This window comes from Solea solea, chromosome 21, assembly GCF_958295425.1.
Source record: "Solea solea chromosome 21, fSolSol10.1, whole genome shotgun sequence".
NCBI lineage: Eukaryota > Metazoa > Chordata > Actinopteri > Pleuronectiformes > Soleidae > Solea > Solea solea.
The window spans coordinates 11,857,692-11,876,854 of record NC_081154.1 but is presented as its reverse complement, the minus strand read 5'-3'; the positions used below and the strand labels follow the sequence as shown (position 1 = coordinate 11,876,854).

At 41.4% G+C, this 19,163-nt stretch overlaps 2 protein-coding genes across 5 annotated transcripts in view; one reads left to right on the top strand and one right to left on the bottom strand.

Annotated features, from left to right (window-relative positions):
* Positions 1–463: 463 nt before the first annotated feature.
* On the bottom strand, positions 464–3,022 carry LOC131448619 (clarin-3). The gene is made up of 3 exons (XM_058621224.1): positions 2,378–3,022; positions 1,945–2,130; positions 464–1,833 (listed from the first exon to the last, which is right to left on the bottom strand). The coding sequence occupies exons 1-3, from the start codon at positions 2,895–2,897 to the stop codon at positions 1,547–1,549; spliced, it is 993 nt and encodes a 330-aa protein (XP_058477207.1). The 5' UTR covers positions 2,898–3,022; the 3' UTR covers positions 464–1,546.
* A 1,610-nt stretch (positions 3,023–4,632) lies between these two features.
* The window catches only part of ptprea (protein tyrosine phosphatase receptor type Ea), a 45,387-nt gene continuing 30,856 nt past the window's right edge, over positions 4,633–19,163 (top strand). For all 4 annotated transcript variants that reach the window (XM_058621877.1, XM_058621876.1, XM_058621874.1 and 1 more), the window contains exon 1: positions 4,633–4,750. The gene's annotated coding sequence lies outside the window, so the exon portion shown is untranslated. The remainder of the gene's footprint in view (positions 4,751–19,163) is intronic.

Here is a 19,163-nt window from a genome sequence, read left to right as displayed (position 1 = left end):
CTTGGTGTCTTTTAAAATTGTATGTCCTAAAAACATTAAATCTGCAACATGACACAGAGTGCAGATAACGTGTGAATCCATGTAAATTCACCCTGTTACATAACTAATCTGACTTATTTATTCACATTCACCTATTGGGCGCAAACTGTTCCACAATGAGTATGTGTAGCTGCTTAAGTGTCATTTCATTATAAAAAAAAAAGGTTATCTAATAATAAACCAACTGTTGCGTTGCTAATACACAAAATAAGGGATGCATTGATACCACTTTTTGTACAGTATACAAAATATACAAATATAAAAATAATAATTTATTTATATAGTGCTTTTAATTAACTCAAAATAGCTTTATATTAAAAGCACGAGAATGAAAAACAAAAGACAAGTCAGTTAAAATCATGAAACATTAAAGACAAGACATATGCAGTAAGAAAACAATATTTCAATAAACAAATGTTCAATATTCAATAGTTCAGCTTTTATTTACAGGTATTTCCATTGAGATATGCTAAACAACTTAGGAGATTGACTCGTAATAAACCACATTTTTTGGTGAGCAGAAATATAGGAACAGATAGATTTGAATTTGATTTAAATGATTAATACTTAAACTGGTTTCAGTCTGTACTACTTTTGTCGCCACGTCAGGTATTCCCAAACTGCTGACTCGATACAGGAAAGAAATCTCAAATGTCGCGCTATTCGAGATATATCGAGATATAAAGCTGCAACACAGGTTGTTTCTCTGAACAAAGTTTTCTTCAAAGGAGAGTGACAATACACTGTAAATGCACTCTAAAATAAAAAAAATATCTACTGTCTTTCATCTGTATTACATGCTTGAAATGGTTTAAATACCTGGTTTATTTCTTTGTTTTTTTTAAAGTTAGATGAAGGATATTTACATTTGTACATTACATTATAAATGTGATGATTATCAATGCAAACAGGGGTCTCAAACTCAACAGTTTAGTATGGGTGGGAGATAAGAGCTTACAATTATCTTTTGAATCATATCACAAATTTCAAAATAAAAGTTTTTGTTTTAATTATGGAATGATAGACAGTTCACAATAACAAAAACATACAGAAACAATTCATTAAAGCTTGATATTAAATGACGGGCCGCATTAAATCAATGGGGGGGCACGAGTTTGAGACCTCTGCTTTAAAACCTGGAAAAGTGATCACACAATATTTGAAATGTAAGTCCACGCCTTGTCTCGTGTCTTGATATAGATGTAAATATTGCCCAGCCCTACTGCTACTGCTGACATCATTGCTGCTCACCTGCTCAGCTCACCTGATGATACATTCAGTGGTATCGGAGTAGTTTTACGATTGCAAATAAAATAAATAGATTTTAAGTTATTTACATGCTAATGTACTCAGATTACATGGAGATTATAAAACCACTGTCCTAACATGGTTGGAATTGAAGCTGTACATCCATATTCTACTGTATTATACACAATCTTTGTTATTTTCATGATGTTAGGTGACTCCAGACTGTCCTGGTGAACGATTTAAACAGACTCTTTTGTTATTAATACATCATTATCTCCTTGGGTGCGTCCTCCGTAGGTCTCTCCTGTTCTCGCCTGTGTTTATAGGCTGTGTGGTCATACACGTATATGATGCCAATGGCGGTGAGAGAGAGCACAGTGTATGGGATGATCAGATAGTATCCCATCAGCATCTTAGAAGAGATATCCCTCAGGTCAACGGGTGAATCTATCACATTTAAGTTCTCCACCACAACGTCCGCTATGTTTACGTAGTGCAGTTTGATGTTCAGCACAAATAAGATCAGGACAATAGCTGAGAGGCACACTGCAGGGGAAATAAAGTTATTAGTGGTCACAGATGAAAGTGCAAACTAGTGTTTATTTCTTGCAGTTTCTTATCTGTTATGGCTTGTGCTGTAACATTTGTGCCACTTACCGCTGACTGAGCTGCAGACATAAACACCAATAGGACCCATGTAGGTCTCATAGGGGTTACTGACACTGTTGTAGGCACTGATGATGATGCTGATGGCAGAAAACAGCAGACACAGGACCGACAGGAATATGACCAAAGCGTGCAGGGCGACTGGGGTAACTCCAACTTCTGTCAGCTGAGGAATCACTACACACACAGCGTACAAGGTTAATACTATAGATTAGAATTAGAAACTGAGGTAACAGTAAGAACCTGACTTGACTGTATGAGTGGGTAAGGTGTTCTCCAGTAAAGCCTAATTTGCAGCACTGATTTAAGATCAAGCCACCATAAATATGAAAGCCTAACAGACAGACAGATATATTATACCATTTTCCTTTCTATAAGCATTTGAGTAAAAAAATTGTAATTTTGATGAACTTTGTTATCCTACTTTCAAATGTCTGTATTTTTTCAAACGAAGGACATGATTCTCCGTCAAAAATCCCAACAAAAAGCTGGAAAGTGATGATTCCGGTGCCATTGAAGATGTCATTCCCTCTTGAACACTCCATGGCCGTCTCAGCCCACACTGTTGACATGCTGAACCCCATCACACCAATAGATAGGGCAGTAGCCAAAGCACTGGACAGAAAAAACAGAGTCTTTTTAGTGGACGGCATTATCCTTATATATATTCCAGTAAAAACTGAATCCCAGTGTCTCTCAAGCTCCGGTGAAGCCACAAAAATAGACGAGTTAACTTCCCGGTTGGACTGAAATGTGGACTGATGGCCATAAAGTCTCTTGACGGTGACCTTTGGTATTATGGAAAAGGCAAGGCTAGTTGTCATGGCACGGACACCAGACAGTTCCCGCCAGCAGATGAAACATGACACCCACGTCACCCACCTGATGTACCTGATGTGTGGATGTTGTACATGGAAGGCAACGAAGCGTTTCTTTCTGAACATTCACAGCAAACGGTGGATTCTGAATGAGACAATTTCAATGGAACAACAAAACGTCAGGACGTGTGAAAGACATTTATAAAGAGACACAGAGTCACTCTAGTTTCTGCTCGTCAGTGTTGACGTCACAGCCTTGAATTCAAAGTCCTCTTCTTGAAACTTTAGGGTCATAAAACATCATGCAGGTTAATTATTTACCAAACAATTAAAGTGTGGGGATCACCTGATTGAATATTATGCTCAAGTGCTAAGGAAATAAGGAGTATTTGAACGATTTTATAGAAGACAAAAGGATTATGAATATAGAGATAAATCGGGCAGAGAACTCCTAGGCTGTGCTATGACACCTGTGATCAAAAGAATCTGTTCCCAATACAGTTTAAATTCATATTTTGATACATTGTTACATTAGTTGACACAGTATGTTTACAGCACAAGTACAAAGGTCAAAAGCCAAATCTTTCAGCATTCAGTCCCGAAACTGAGGAAGCTAAATGGAACTCGGCCATCATTCATTTGTGACCTATTTACTTTGATGATAAATATGGAAAAAAAATACTATACTATAACTTGTCATCTTAATCTCTGTATTCACAATTGAAGTGATCTTTAAAAATATGTTTTCTTATTCTACAACAAATACATTAATTTTCAGTTTGTCATTTGAAATACTTTATACTCTCTAATCAGTGATGTATAATCAAATTATTCAAATTATATGCACAAGATTTATGAAATGATGTGCATTTAACGTGTCAACGTAATGTTACCAATTGAAGTCATTTCTTTTCAGTGTTATTTTCCTGTTGTTTCTTTACACAGAAAGCTTCAGATGATAATTAATGTTTTATTTTGTAATCTGAAGTAGTTTATGCATCACTTTCTAATCATACATTTTATGGTCATATTGTTCCGATTATTTCCGTTCACACTGAGATTAACAAGGGTTAATGACATTGTGTTTGCATAACTTAATATGTAATATTAATAATATTCAACTGTTATCTGATATAGTTTCTACATTACTTTTAATGAAATAATTTATTATCAAACTATGGGAAAATACAATTTATTGGATTTATTGTTTTTTTTTTTTTTTTAAATCATTTTTCTCCCTTTCAAGTTTTTCCTCAGATTGAGCTCCCTGAGACTCCTGGCTCCCAAGCAATGTAATGTGTCTACCGTTTTATCCTCCACATGAGGGTCGCAGGGGGAGCTGTGCCAATCTCAGCTCACCCTGGACAGATCACCAGTCCATCACAGGGCTACATATGGAGACAAACAACCATCCACTCTCACAATCACACCTATGGTCAATTTAGAGTGTCCAGTTTACCTAATCCCCATATTCCCCATGTTGCATGTTTTTGGACTGTGGGAGAAAACCCACGCACTCATGGGGAGAACACGCAAACTCCATGCAGAAAGGCCCTTGTTCCGACCGTGTTGAGAACCTTGGTCTTCTTGCTGCAAATGCAAGAATGCTAACCACTACACCAACTGTGTGGCCCCAAATTAAAAAATAAAAGTTAATACAAACTAATACAAACTGTAAAAAATAATTAAAAACAAATGAATTACTAACAATACTAACTATTCTAACTTTGCACCCTCCTTGTGTTTGTAGGGTCCTTGGTTGTAGTACCACGTGTGTCCACACGGTGTCTCCCTCTGTGAGGATGGTGGTCTCCCTCAGTGTCCACAGCTGCTGCTGCTGCCGCCGCCTCTGCTCTGTTCTGTTGGAGTAAACACTGACTCCTCCTTCTCCGCGGTGACAGGCGGCAGCGCTGAAGCAGCATCGCCTCGCCTTTTTCCAACACAATCTACGCTCAGGACTTCGCGTGGACGCCGACAAGGTGAGTGACGAGTTCATTTCCTCGACATGTCTGCTGCTTGTTGACATTTAAATGGCGAGTGCAAAGAAAACCGTCATGTTGGCTGTCATTTCGCCGCCGCACGCGACGCCGTGTTACCTGTCCCCCTCGTTTTTTCTTAAGTGAAACGTCCATTTTCAGGTGCGCACCGGACTCTCACGTGGCACTGATTAATGCAATTCATTAAACTAGTCGTTGTGTAGCTTATTCTCTATCCTGCTTCTGTGACAACCTGCTTTGACTTTGGTGAACCCGTGCCGCATAAATGTGGGTTAATGGGGCAAGCGTTTAGGAGTTGTTGTCCTCATTTATAATCCATTTGCCTTTGTTTACCCGTATGTTTGTTTATTTCATGCCCCCCCCCCATTTTTAGCTCTCCACAAATAATTGACATGCCCTTTATATGCTGTAACTGAGTGCTTGTTCTTGTCGGCTGAGCCAGTTTCAACATGTCGGTGAGCAGAGGGGTTCCTCTGTACTTGACATGTCATGGATGGATGTGATGAGACTAGTGGTTGCAGGGAGACACCTCTCCAGGCTTTATTTGTCTTGAGGTTTGACTCTGCTGTGGTTTGCAGTGGAATGATCACTGGACGTGGTTCCACAGGGGAAAGTCTGCGTCCCTGGGGAGGGAGCTCTGAGGTCTGGGTCAGCAACAGATCAGTATCCGTGTAGCAAGGTGCTGATTGCAGTGTCAGAGGGGATGAAGTGCTGCAGCAAAGTCTGACATTTGTTTAATCCGAGCTAGAAAATCAATAATGAAATGATGCAAAACACAGACGCACTGACATTAGCAAAAGTAATGGACTTTGGCAGCTTTTCCCTCTGAAATCACACAGTGACACAGAAAATATAAAAGTGAAAATAATTGTTTAATGATTTCTGGGGTTGGACAATTAATTGTTTACAAACAGAAACTGCAAATTGAAGCAATGTGATTAGCAAATATTATCAGATTGCTCAGAAGTTCTATGCCAGTTCTTATCCATGCAAGTGATGGGCAGCATGGCAAAAACATTAATATTACAATATTTTTACAGATTAAGAGATACATTTCTGCAGTACATTGGTTGTCATAATCTACTCTCTTGAAGCGTATGTAGTGTAGAAAAATAATTTTAATGTCTACAAAAGTATTAATACAGGAAGTGGTCACAAAACAGAAGCTTGTTATTGAGCAGATTTTGCATTAAACAACTCGCATATTGAATTTGAACAGTTATTAGAACAGGAGGTAAATAGGAAAACAATCCCCCTCCATTCAAACTTTAAGGTGAACACATTTTGAGCCAGGAAAAGCTGACGGTCCACAGCATCTGGTTTGAGTGTGGCCCTGTATCACTGTCAACCTCTGCGGTCTGCAGGTAGCTTCTCTGCTCCATTGTGATGCTCTCCACATCAGGGACAAAGTCTGCAGGTCCTGCTGCCTTTAAGAGAGTGGATGACACGTTCCTGTTGATCCTTTAGTGATTCGATTTCTTCCACTGCTCTGGATATAATGTGTTCCTACTTTTCATACTTTGCGAAGGTTGTTCTGAATTGTGGACCAAGACGAGATGTGATAGTGAGCAGGTCATCTGTGACAGGATCTGAGTATTTCTCATTCAAGTAGGCTAGAATGTATCTTTGGTCAATTCAGTGTCATTCTCTGCCTCAGCAAGGATGCTTGTGTTGAAGAGATGATGAAGTACAGGCCTGTGGTCGGAGACGCTGATGTAGTGTGCACAGAATCAGCTGTTTATCACAGATGACAGATCGTCTTGCGTGATTTTCGCGTTCCCGTGCGTATGCTGGGCTTCCGTACGATGATTGGAAGAACTGAAATGCAGAACCAGTTTTTGATTGACAGCTGGTGATATAGACCATTTTCGTTTGTACATATACACTGAAAATAAAAAACACTACTACAGCATTTCAGTTTTACATAATTATCACGTTTCCTTGTTCTAGTTGTTTGTTTGCAGAATTTATGTACAAATAACTGGGCCTGAAATGAGCTTCCCCCGTCTCAAAGACCAGAAACCACCACACCAGACAAGTCGTCTTTGAACTCTTGAAGTTGACTCAACATCTTGTTCACAGTCGCCAGTACATCCACACTGTTTGAACGACTTCCCAACTCCCAGTCATCATTTATGAAATTAACATCCAGGCTTAGATATGGCTCCATAGTGTGGTTAGACCACACGTGTGTCGTTGTTGAGCAGTGAGTGACTCGACCCAGCTCCACTACCAGCCTGCCTCTGTGCTGCTGGTGCAATGTGTAGATCGCTGTTTGGCTGAAGTATTCTTGAGTCTTTCAACTGTATTTAGTTGAATGTCACAAATGCAACTTGTCACAAAATCACATTTGGATATTTTACCCAAATCCTTCAGCCCTATAGCTGTCACATTTTCCTTTTAATTGTCGGTCCTTGTTATAGGACCTCTACTGTCAGACTGTGGGAGTTAAATTCCACGCTGTCTCTATAATTTGAGGTATGATATGACTTGACATTAAGCTATGTTCATTATTGAAACATAGATCATGCTAAATCATTTTGAATGATTGTAGATAACAGGTTTTGTGAACAAGACTGCCTCTATAATTAACAAATGACAAAATAATGTGCAAAGTTAAACTTGTCTCTAATGCAAATTAGAAATGAGTGTCAGCTCATCCTGAGAACTGCTGACTAAATGGGTCTCGGTTCTAACGAGCTGAAAACAGCACAGTGAGATAAGCCCTTCATTGTCAATATTGACCCATGATTACTGAATGTGTAATTGGTTGGCGTGACTATACCTTTTTTTTTCTCACCAAACAATAGACCATTCTGCTTCTTGCCAAGCAAACGGCAGCATTCTCAGAAACACCTGACTTCTTTTCAGCCAAAACTGAATAGCAGAGGAGCCGAAACTGCCAAGTGACCAAAGGTCAGCAGATTTTTCTTGGGCCAAAGACCAACCTCTTAAAAAACCCCTGAGCCCTTGAAACTGGATACAATTGTTATTGATTCTAATAATGCATTTGGATTCCTGAATTTTTATGTACTTTATCGTAACACATCTGGCTTTATTTAAACCAGTGTTTCATTTTTACGTTCATGTAGCAGCCACATGCTACAACCCTCCCCAGACTTTACTGTCTCTGTTTTCTTTGCATCTGTCATTGATATTTCAGTCTGAGCTCCACAGTAGTATATGGACCCCAGGAAGAATGGCAATGGCTTTTTCAGAAGCAAACGAGGATGCAGTGAAATAAACAGTTGGTGCTTGCCAGAACTGATCTCAGGAAGCAATAACATTTGTCTGAGTGCTGCTGGCAGATTGATTTGGCTTTTATCTCTTTACCATTCATGTCTGAATTCTGTTCTCTCAGGGAGATTATTTCTTGCAGAAATAAAAAACAGCAATAAACCTGCACTGGTGTGGGTTTAATCTGTGCCTCAATCAAAATAACCCAAGCCACTCCTCAGTCAACTATTCTTTCTTGCAACTTTCTGTGTCATATCAGGAAATGGTAACTATACAAATAGATATTGAATTATTAATGTCTTGAACAGACATTGACGCCACAGCCTTTCTCTGTGTGTTTCTACTGGGACCTCTGGTTTTGTAGCCGGGCCAGCTGTTGCACTTCAGTACCACAGGAAACGACAGACCCTGTATAAAAATATGCTGTGTTCAAATGGAGTTGTTTGCTTTGTTCTCAAGATGATTGGAACCCATCACATTCCCGATGAGTCACCTGTTTTCTGAAGGTTTTTAATTTGTACAATGTGTATGTTATGATTGCGAGCTCATGAGTTCCACTTGAGCGCAGTCTCTGGATTTACTTCCAAAGAAACCTCGTTAACATTGGTTTGGCTTTTTCGTGATTGAGAACTCTACGAGCTGTAACGCGGCTCCAAAATGACTCCTGGTCTTGTAACTGACTTGATGCATACATCACATGTCTGTTTTAATTTGTGATGGCTAGAACAGTCATGATAGCTCACTGGCATTGGCTGTCACTGTTGGTTTTGCTGTGGTCTGACACGCGTGTGAAACTGCACTCCCGTATTGTAAATTTGACCTTTAACTGTCTTCTTCTGCTGCTGCTATTTTCGGCTTTTAGGGGTCACTGCAGGGGATCGTCTGCCTCCATCTAGTCCTCTCCCTTGTGTCCTCATGTCCTCCCTCACAACATCCACGAACCTTCTCTGTGATCGTTCTCTTTACTTCCTGCCTGGCAGCTCCATCTTCAACAAACTATCACAGTTAAATGTTTGTCTAATATACACTCAACAAGTTTATATAGACCGTAAACCGTTGTTAAATTGGCATTTGACACCAACATGTTCTTTTCTAGTGTTTTCAGCAATAGGTACAACAGCAAAATGCCTCACACTGTGCTCATTTCACATGGTTTTCTTTGCGAAATGAGCTGCTGTGTTTAATGAAATCCACAATGAGCACAAGAAGACTTGATTTACACCCAGCGAGTTACACAGCTTGCTGAATAGAAACCTCAAATTACCAGCCCTTGAAGTAATCCCCGAGCTCACTCCCACCCTCGATCTACCTGCCACCCCTCCTTAACTCTCTAAAACACTCTGACTTTAACTTTTAGCTGCCACTCCATGACCACAGTGCACACTGTGCTGCACTGTCTCAGCTTGAAGGTTTGCCTTTTTCCCTCTCATAGCAGAGAACGAAGTAATTGGTATAGAGTCATGACAAATAGATATGAGCCGTGTTCTGACACAGAGCTTGTCAGGTATTTGCTGGTAGAAAGTCAAGTAGACGGCCTCAAAGAAGGGCTCATGAATTAGGCATGGGGGTTGGTTGGATCCATCCAGCTGGTTATTTATTTATTTATTTTTCTGCTTGCCTTAGTAGTGGAATTTAGCTAAAGCACATTAAGCTGCAGTGTGTTGCAACCATAGGCCTGTTTGTGCTTGCGGCTAGTGCTCGAGAACAGAATGCACACCCCGCAGTCTGCCTATGTGTTTTTGGCATCATGCTTAAATGATTTAGTAATAATAAAACACTCTCAAAGCCATGCAGAGTGTGTAGACAGAAAGTAACCCTCACTAAACCAGGACATTGGATTATAAATGAATATGATGAAATGATGTCCAGGGAGTAAGGATGGTGGACACAGTGCACGGACTGTATTAGATATGTCATCATAGTGACACACCCACAGAGAGGGTGTGTCACTATAGAGGGAGGCTGTGAAAAACACATGGCTGCTGCTGTACTGATGGTGCACAGCTGTGCAAACTGCTACCTGCAGTCCTGCCTGTCATTCTACCCCCCCCTCCCCCACCCGTCTCACCAACTCATCTGTGTTACACCCAGGGCCAGCTCTGTGCTGTGACTGCTAAGAGGAGGTGAGCCATTACCCTGGCTTGTGATTAGAAATGTGTACAAACTGGGGCTTTGCAGATTTGTGTTTAAGCATCAGCTGTGTTTAAGACTCGGCTGGACCGCCGCGGCACTCAAACAGCTGGACAGAGATCAAGGTCCTCCCTTTTTCAGATGGCGTCATGTCATTTGCTCACCATCTGTTCAAAGAAGGCATTGTAAGTTCCGCTGAGACGTCTGAGGCACACGAGGCACAAGAGAAAGATGATCGTTTGAGCAGAGGTACAAATTAAATCTGTCGTCTGTCTTTAAATTCCACAAGTAGCACCTGGCCTATCTTTTGTAACACTCCTTATATATGGACTGAGGAAAACAGACCTGTACTGATTAGTTGTTGGATGTTTTTAAAATTCCAATTTGTTGCTTTTCTTTGACCTTTGTTAAATTCATTTTATGTTAAAGGTAGCGTGGGATGTGACTGGAAGTGGAAGATAATTGTCAAGGCAAGGACATTACCTGTAGTGCCATGTTAAGTGCTATCTTTATGCAAACCCTGATCATGGGTTATAGCCTCAGCATGACCCAGTACCATGTGTATATCAGTCTCTGGGGACTTGTAAAGGTGAGAGTGTCTAGTATTTATCAAGAAGTATGCAACACGGGAGACAAGTCGAGGCTCTGCTGCACATTCACCCGCCTACACGTGGATTTACTGGTTACAATTCCGCTTAGGTTGAGTTTGGGTGTAGCAATGCTGCGATACCTGTACAGCTTTTTCTCAGTAAATGTGGCTGATAATGTAATACGAGTAATTTAGTCTGTCAACATTGTTGCTAATAGTCTTGATTTCTGTGCAGTGGAGATATTTCGCTGTCACTGTAATCGTCTTGTGACTTGTCAGTTTTATGGTAGAAGCCATATGAGTTCCTGATCTCCTGGCTTGAGCCACAAGGTTAAGCCCTCCTGCTTTGAATCAGGGAATATAGCCCAGGCAACAGCTTCCCGGTTGTAATATGGGTGTATTCCCTGCTCCAGGCAACACATAGTTTCTCTATTGTGTTTCTGTCAGTCGCTACATGAGTGCATTACAGTGTACAACACAAAGCTCTTAGAAGACAACTTGAGCCGGTGACCTTGCTCTTTTTAAGAGTCTGTTGAAGGTCTGTATGATATGATTTTGTCTGCATCTCAGCTTTTAGAGATGGAAAGAAAAACTCCTGTTTTTAACATCAGCTGTGTTAGGAGCACTATGTTGACAGGTGCAATAACTGAAAAACTTGAGTTATATTGTACTGGGTTTTTTTAAGGCTGAAATATGGCAACCTAAGTTGGTGACCTGCTAAGAAGAAGCAGGGTGGAGCCCAGAAAAGTTAATATATTTCACAATGAATCAAAAGTGAAAGCAAACAACTCCAGTATGGGCTATCACTCCACTTAACAAATATTAGGGTTTTCTGTGGAAAACAAAGAGCAACCCAGAGGCTGGGAACGTGGTTAATATCTCTCTGGCAGGCAGGAAGAGAGTTATTGTGCTGCTGTGGATTTCTTTGAGGGCTCTTTGTTTGATCTTGGTGTGAGTCTGAGAGGCAGTCATTTTATATGCACATTAGACATCACACCCACACATTCCTCGATAGCTTGGTGTTCATGATAATGTGCAAAGTCTCTAGGGTTGAAGGATGATGCAAACTGCAGTTGTCTCTCAAATATGCCTCTTAGAACATGGTATTGAGCGACTACGTGTTTGTGTGTCAGACCCCCCCCCCCCCATTTCAAAGTGGCCTTTAATTGATTTCAAAAGCACTAAAAGACATAGTAATATATATGAAGAATTAGCAACATGTATTAACAATCTAACTTGTCCTTTATCCACCCATACATTAACTCAGATTCTCCGTCTTTCGCAGCACCTTACTGTATGCAGTGAGATAGGTGTGCTGGATAACGAGGAGCAGAGATCATAGGCAGCCGTTGCAAAGCCCCGAGTGTTTTCCGCTGCTGCTCCTAGAGAGCTAAGGCACGGAGGCAAAGGAGGTTAGAGATCAGGGTAATCATAATAATGATGTGTCCCATTGCTGCACATCACACAGATTCTCTTTGTAGGCCCAGCCTCGGCAGTGGGCGGCTCTTGACACAAAAGTCTTATTTTACTGCTGGTGAACTATGAATTGTTCATACCGTCCTTCTCCGCGCTTTCACCCTCTCTACATCTGGAGCTTACATGCAAAACAAATATGCATAATGGGATATGTATTTTTACCGCTGTGAGCCGGTGTGTCCCCTGTGGGGCATCTCCGTGTGGTGTGCGTCTTTGCACAATGCCTGATTTGTTACCCTTCTTGAAATTGCACTGGCGCTTTTAGAGAGCATCCACAACGGATTGGCCTAATTTGTGCATTTGTGGTGTTCTCGTTTATAAATCACCGCTTGTGCGTCTTTGTGATTTATAGAGCACAGTCACAGAAGGGTAAATATATATTTGCTGTTAACGTGTCACGGCGTACTGCTGTATTAGTCGATTGGCCTCTTCCTGCACGGAATGAGGTGTCCCAAAAAGTGTGTTAGGGAGTGTACGCGTAGTATAGGTCTGTAATCATTTCCTTGTTTACATTACACTTGCAGCCTTTCCACTGTACATATTGAGGCCTTTTCATCATAGCTGGTGAGCACCAGAGTGTGACACATGGCTTACATGACTGACTGAAAAAGAACCCTCTGTTTGGCTGCACAGAGGGCCTCAGCACGGAGACAGGAAAGGATTTGATCATCAGATCTGTGCTCCCTAGAGGGGGAAAACGCCTTGCTCTCTCAACACACTAAGACACTTCCTCATTTGCAGTCTTTTATGACTGTCCAGGATGAATGAGTTTAAAATGAAGAGGCAGATAGTGGAAGCTACGCCTGCTGGCTCTGTCAGAGACACGGCACGTTGGGATTTTGAGTCCAAACACGGACCTGCCATGTGTTGTCGGGGTGTTGATCTGCATTGTTGTATTTGATATAAAGCAAATATTCAGTCACTTGTGTCGTAGGCAGCATTTTAAACTAAATCCAACACATGGACACAGTCATCAGACCATCAGTGATGCCTGTCCAGGAAATTGTAAGACTTTGTAGTGCTACCAAGTCAAAACGGCACGGCGCGATCACATCCAGCGGTCGGTTAACAGTAGGGGACTACTTAGCCGCTTAGTTAGCCTGAAAGATGCCTTTAGTTTCATGGCAAAAACTCATTAGTGCAAACTAGTTGGGAGTCATTTTCATCATTCGGCTTAAGCCGCTTGCTGTTCGGCCCATGTGGCTCCACCAGTGAGCAGTTGGTCCGTCAGCGCTGTGCACTTTTGTCCTATAAACTGCCAGAACTCCCACGGCGCTGCTTGATTGTTTTCATTAGTCTGTCGGCGGTAGCTGGTTATAACTAGCTGCCACCATGGCTGTCATTTTCCATGTGTTCCAAAAATATGGGAGAGGGAAAGCAGAGGGTTGTTGTTGCAGCTTCCCCACCCATGTTGTTACTGTCATATCTGTGTGGAGTCTGATATAAAACCCTACATGCTCCAGGCCAAACATTTCACCCTGCATTCCTGTGCCTGTAATTGGTTATTGTCAAACTACAGCGGGGGGAGGGTTGGGTGTGGCCTGTATAATTCAATTGAAAGTACAAGCAGAAGCAGAAGCACAACTGGTAGATTTGAAACACACAGAGCTGGTGGTTTCTGGTGCCATAAAACATCCCCCCACGATGAAGAGGAATTTCTTAACACATCTTTCATTTGCATGTGTCCAATTAGGGTTTACTTCAGATCCCACTGGGGTGGTAGGGGGTGTCTGCTTCTGGGATCCTGCACACTGTGTGGCTATGCTAACATTACATTTGAATTAGGTTTAATTTTTTTGGGTAGTGATTACTGCAGTCATGTTGATAAGGGGGAAATCCCACATAAACTCTGTGAAAATAGTATTTTCATTATTCATTAAATAAATAAAAAAAGTAAAGTGCTGTTTTTGAAACCTAAAAAATTATTATCATTTGCTTATATGTCTTGAAAAACCAGACTGTCACAGTGAAGGAAACTATCAAAGCCTCTCAAACCAATGAATAGATAATCACAATAGTTGGCGATTTATTAAAACTCCAGTGCGGAACCAATAGCGCCCCCTGTTAATTACCAAAACATTCTGCCGTCTCCAAGACCTGCGGTGATTGACCTAGATTTTTCTCCCTCACCCGTACCCCCTCTTGCACATAAAAAGCTGGTGAAAGTTATGTGTTGCATATTTGGTCTTTTAACGCAGTGTTACTTGTCCAGACATCATCGAGGCAACTTATTGGAGCTGCATAGTGAAGGAAACAGCGGCATCTCTGGTTAAACATGCAGGCACATAGTTAGACACCTGTTTATGGAGCGTTTAATTACTGTTGGCGGTGCGCGCTTTTTTAATATCGTGGTTGTGATTAAAATGTGATTGTGAAATACTACTGAATGTCCAGGTTTGTTTTTTAACAGAATCCACTTCACAGGCTTCTCTTGGTGTTTTCATCCACAGTGCTGCTGTATGTAGGGCTCTCACTTTACTCACGCTGCACAGCATCACTCGTTTTTGTTTTAAGTTACAAACTACAGAATTAAGTATTTCATTACAAATTGATTTGTTGACTTATTGTTAACAGAAAATTCAGTGGGTAAATCATGCACTATGAGTGGTAATAGCAATCTATGCTTGATTGAATTTAATTAACAGGAATACTCTAAAATGAAGCAGTACATTACGATGCCCCACTTTTTAATTGTGCTTCCCGGTTACTATGCGGCTTGACATTTTACTGTGCGAGTCCTCATCACAACACTCAGTCGCCTCAGAGCACGAAACCAAGATAAGGAATTTAGCCGGGATATGTCAGTTATCTTTGCTGAACTTGGCCTCGAGTCGGTTGCACAAAAGCAGTGGCAAATAAGTAACCGTGGAGATTTATTCTGTTTCTCTTAGTCTGGTCTAGACCAGGCCAAACAACAAGGATTTGTTAATCCTGATGCTCAGCCTCTTCAGTTAACAGTCCTTTATTATATGAAACTCCAACGTAGTCATGGGAACCAACCTCAGTTTAATTTAAATGAACAACAATTATTTCGCTCAACTGAGCTCTGTAAATATTATAGCTGGGTCAAAGTTTGCACCAACAGACTTTTCTGCATCTACAATCTGGGGGTAACTAGCATGGGTGAAAGTTTCACTTACAGTGCAACGCGCATTCCTTAACAAAAGGGACTGTAAAAACACACCCAGTCAAAACACAGATGAACAACGGAGAGTATGTAAAAGCCTCTCGTTGTTTTGTTTTTCCATATCAAGTGTTTCACCTCATACATACCAGCACACGTCTTCTCCATACTGTGTCCAAGGATAATAATTAATGATTGTGCGAGGGCTTAATCAACTAGAATCTCATGTCATTTTTCTAATATTTGTTTGCAGACCATAGAATATAAAAATGACACGTTGTAACCACAGGCAGTTGTTTCAGTCATTAGGAGAATCGTGCGATTGTTTGCGTTGACATGGCGTCAGTGGGAGTGCCTGTAGCACTGTGGCTTGAGGTGGTTTATGTCTTGTCACCAGAGCTGCATCTAATTATGTTCATTGGAGCCACTTGTATCTACCGCTGTGATTGTCCTCTCAATGAAAGCCCCTGGAACATGTCTGGATTGATGTTTTGCAGAATCATTTTAGAGAGGAAACAAATGTCATTTCTTAAAAGTTACGTGAGTAAAGCGAGATTCCGCTAACTTGCACTGAGCTGATTCCTCATTTTGATTAGGTTATGGCAAAATGTCAGAAAAGCTTGGGTGTATTCAAACAGCCTCTCTGAGTCTCCTCGGCTCCTCTGATGTCATTTGTTTTCGTGGGGCAGTGGCAGGTCACACTGGCTGATCTAAATACGCTTTCTCTTCCCCCACCCCTCAGTGTTCACATTTTCCTGTCTTCTTGTTGTTTATTGATGTCTGCAAAACCCAAGGCACTACGGTAGTAGAAGCTGTACTTTTTCTTTCAGTATAACAGAAACCTGCAAGGTTTCCTAAAATACTGTTGAGCGTAGCTGAGACGGCAAGAGACTGTCGCGCTGCTTCGGTTTAGCTAAGAACAACACTGATGCTGATGCAGTTTCACTTGTCACATCTGGTACAGTTTCAGAGGTCGCAGTGTTAAATCTTAGACCCTTTTTTGTGGGGGGGCTGATAAATTATGCAACAGAAGCACAACAGCAGCACGACAGCCATAGTGGAGAGACCACCATCACAAGATTTGTGACCAGGTCTAGACAGTTTGGCACCTTTTTTCCCATCGCTTTTAAAGTAGCTCTGATGCAAATTGCAAAGATTGGTTTCACAAGCACATATTATAATGAAAATATAGCTAAAAGCTGTTGCCTACAGACTTTATTGCCTTTATTGAACTACACTAATAGGTTAATTTGTGTTAGTGAGGTTATAATCCACAATCTAGTCTGAATCTGGGGAGTCTGTGGTATCTTGGGCCCCTCCACTGCCAGCCAAGGCTGCCGCTTGTCTAATCACTCCTGACCCTATTAGAATTGAGTCCTCCTTTGTTACTGTGCGGTACTGACAGTTGTGGAGGAACAAAAAGTGCCATTGTCTTGCACTGCTGTAGCTGGGATATAAGTAATCTGTTGCTGTAGAGCTGCCTCAGGATTGCTATAATCCAGATTCACTATTAACGACAGCCTAATCCTCACATTTTTGACCCTCTGGAGAGGTTGACAAGGCATCTCCTGTTGTTCCTTGCTTATTTAATTTCTCAGATTTAAAAAAAAAAATAAATACAAAAAAATGAAGCGCAGCTTATGTCACGAGGGATGCAATATTCTGTTTACTTTTTGTCTGCCATGTAGTCGAAGATGCCAGGACGCTGCACTTGTCAGATACCAGCACAGACAATTCCGAGCTGTCGTGTTGCCGGATTTGTCAGACATTAAATTGCGATTCACCCAGCTTTCCTGATGACAAATAGAAACAGTTTATTTGTCTTTGTTTGCCTTAAATCACTTTTAAAAAAAAGAAAATCTTGCCTGAGACCAGTCTGGCTGACAAACACATTAATTGCATGGCTGTGCTGAGCATGTCTGAGGACCGTGGGGGTGTGTTTGCTCAGCCATGCACAATATGCAGTGAGGGCAAATGACATGAATGGTGAAATGGTGATCCTCTAGTGCGTGCACTTAGACGGGGCTCTTGTGCTCTTTATTTGACAAAGGGATGCAGAGATGGAGGAAGATGTGTATGTGAAATCCATCACACAGCTGCGAGCTTGGCACAGTGATCAGTGACAACCCCCATCCTCTCCGTCAAACCCCCTCCTACATCTTCTTATCTCCTCTCCTCAGAGCTGTGCACGTGGGCCTTTTGTTTACAGCTCTTTCCAGTGAGCCACACCAGCAATCACTGTGACAGGTAGCATGACTCGTTTTGACAGGACGCCAGCCTCTCTTCCCTTCAGTGATGGCCTAACACTGATAGTGTTGACTACATCTATAGCACAAGGTTTTCATTTAAAAACAGTCATTTTCAGCTGGGTTTCAGAAGTAATCTGACTAAATTTATACATCACGTGACCATTCAGGTACACTGGACATGCACGTTGATTTTTTCTTCTGTAGTTGTTAGGTTCTGAAAACAAGGATTTGTTTTAGATGAAACTGAAAGTTAGTGTGAACGGAGCTTTTCGTTCACAGCTGATAGCCAAGGGGGGCGCTATAAAATGCGGGGATAGTGTGGATGACAGGCGCAGCTGAATTTATTTATTTTCGTCTTCTAACTCTGCAGAGTCTTCACTGGGTGAACCCTTACCCCATTTCACCATCGTAACTCAAATATTGATAACTTCTTGCATATCAGCATATTTGATGCGTCCAGCAATTTATCTGTACGTGCCCTTGTCCTAAATTGTCAACGTGCCAGGTTCCACTATTTACTGCAGATTGGCAGAAGTTGTTGTTTTCATTCTTTCATTCATAAAACAGCTTGTTTCAGCCCCCGATTAGGATTACAGGAGGCTGAGAACAAAACCACACTATTGTGAAGAACTGTGATTTGTTAAATACTGTGAAATGTCATTAACGTTCTTTGAATAGCTCAGTTCTTCACTTATCACATTTACTTAAACCCTTGGTTCTTCATGATAAGATATATAATAATGGATATGAACACAGAGAGAAATCCGTGGTCCGTGTTGCCTTACTGCATACGTCATTTTCAGTGGACTAAATAAATCATCATAGTCAAGCCTTTAAAAAATGTAACATTATTTTGAGTCAGCAGTCTTGGTTTGTATGAGATGACAATCAATTGTATCGCAGCTTGAGTGCCATCCATCAGTCTGTCGCGGACTGGAGCAGCTGCTGTAGATGATGTGCTGAATGGCCGATTTGCTGTTACCTGTTAAAGATGGAGTACCACATGAGGTCTTTTTTTGCTCTTTAAATCGTGACTTTCCTCGGAAATAGATTGAAATAACACACCGTGGTATTTATGTCTGTGATCTCAGTCCCCGGATAATTTGCTATGTAAGAAGAAATCCTGTATTTTTTTTATTGTTTAAAGTGTAGCAGACAGTAATTCTATCCCCTGAAGAGCAAGACTCAGCTCTCGATCGGCCCGTTCGCAAATACACGGCGCGTCTGCGGCGAGAGATAAAATTTCATCCTCTGGTTTTTAGAAATATCGAAATTGCGGCGTGTGCATGTGCCACCAGCACTGCAAATCTGATCCATTTGCCCTCCAAACTGCAGCCTTCAGTAAGTTTCATGTTACATGTCAGATAATCATGTGGCATTTACAGATTATTTACATGATCGTTTTCCTGGAAGGAGGGTCTAGGGTGGTGTGGCCGTTCCTCTCTGTCTGATGACTAGATTACAGTATTTACTCATGTATACACACACAGCCCTGCCCGTGTGTAGATCAACTGAAGGGATGCCTTTGCGGAGGAGATTTTTCAGGAACGACCAGCCTCTAATCCCGAGCACAGTGGACGTTGCCCCGTA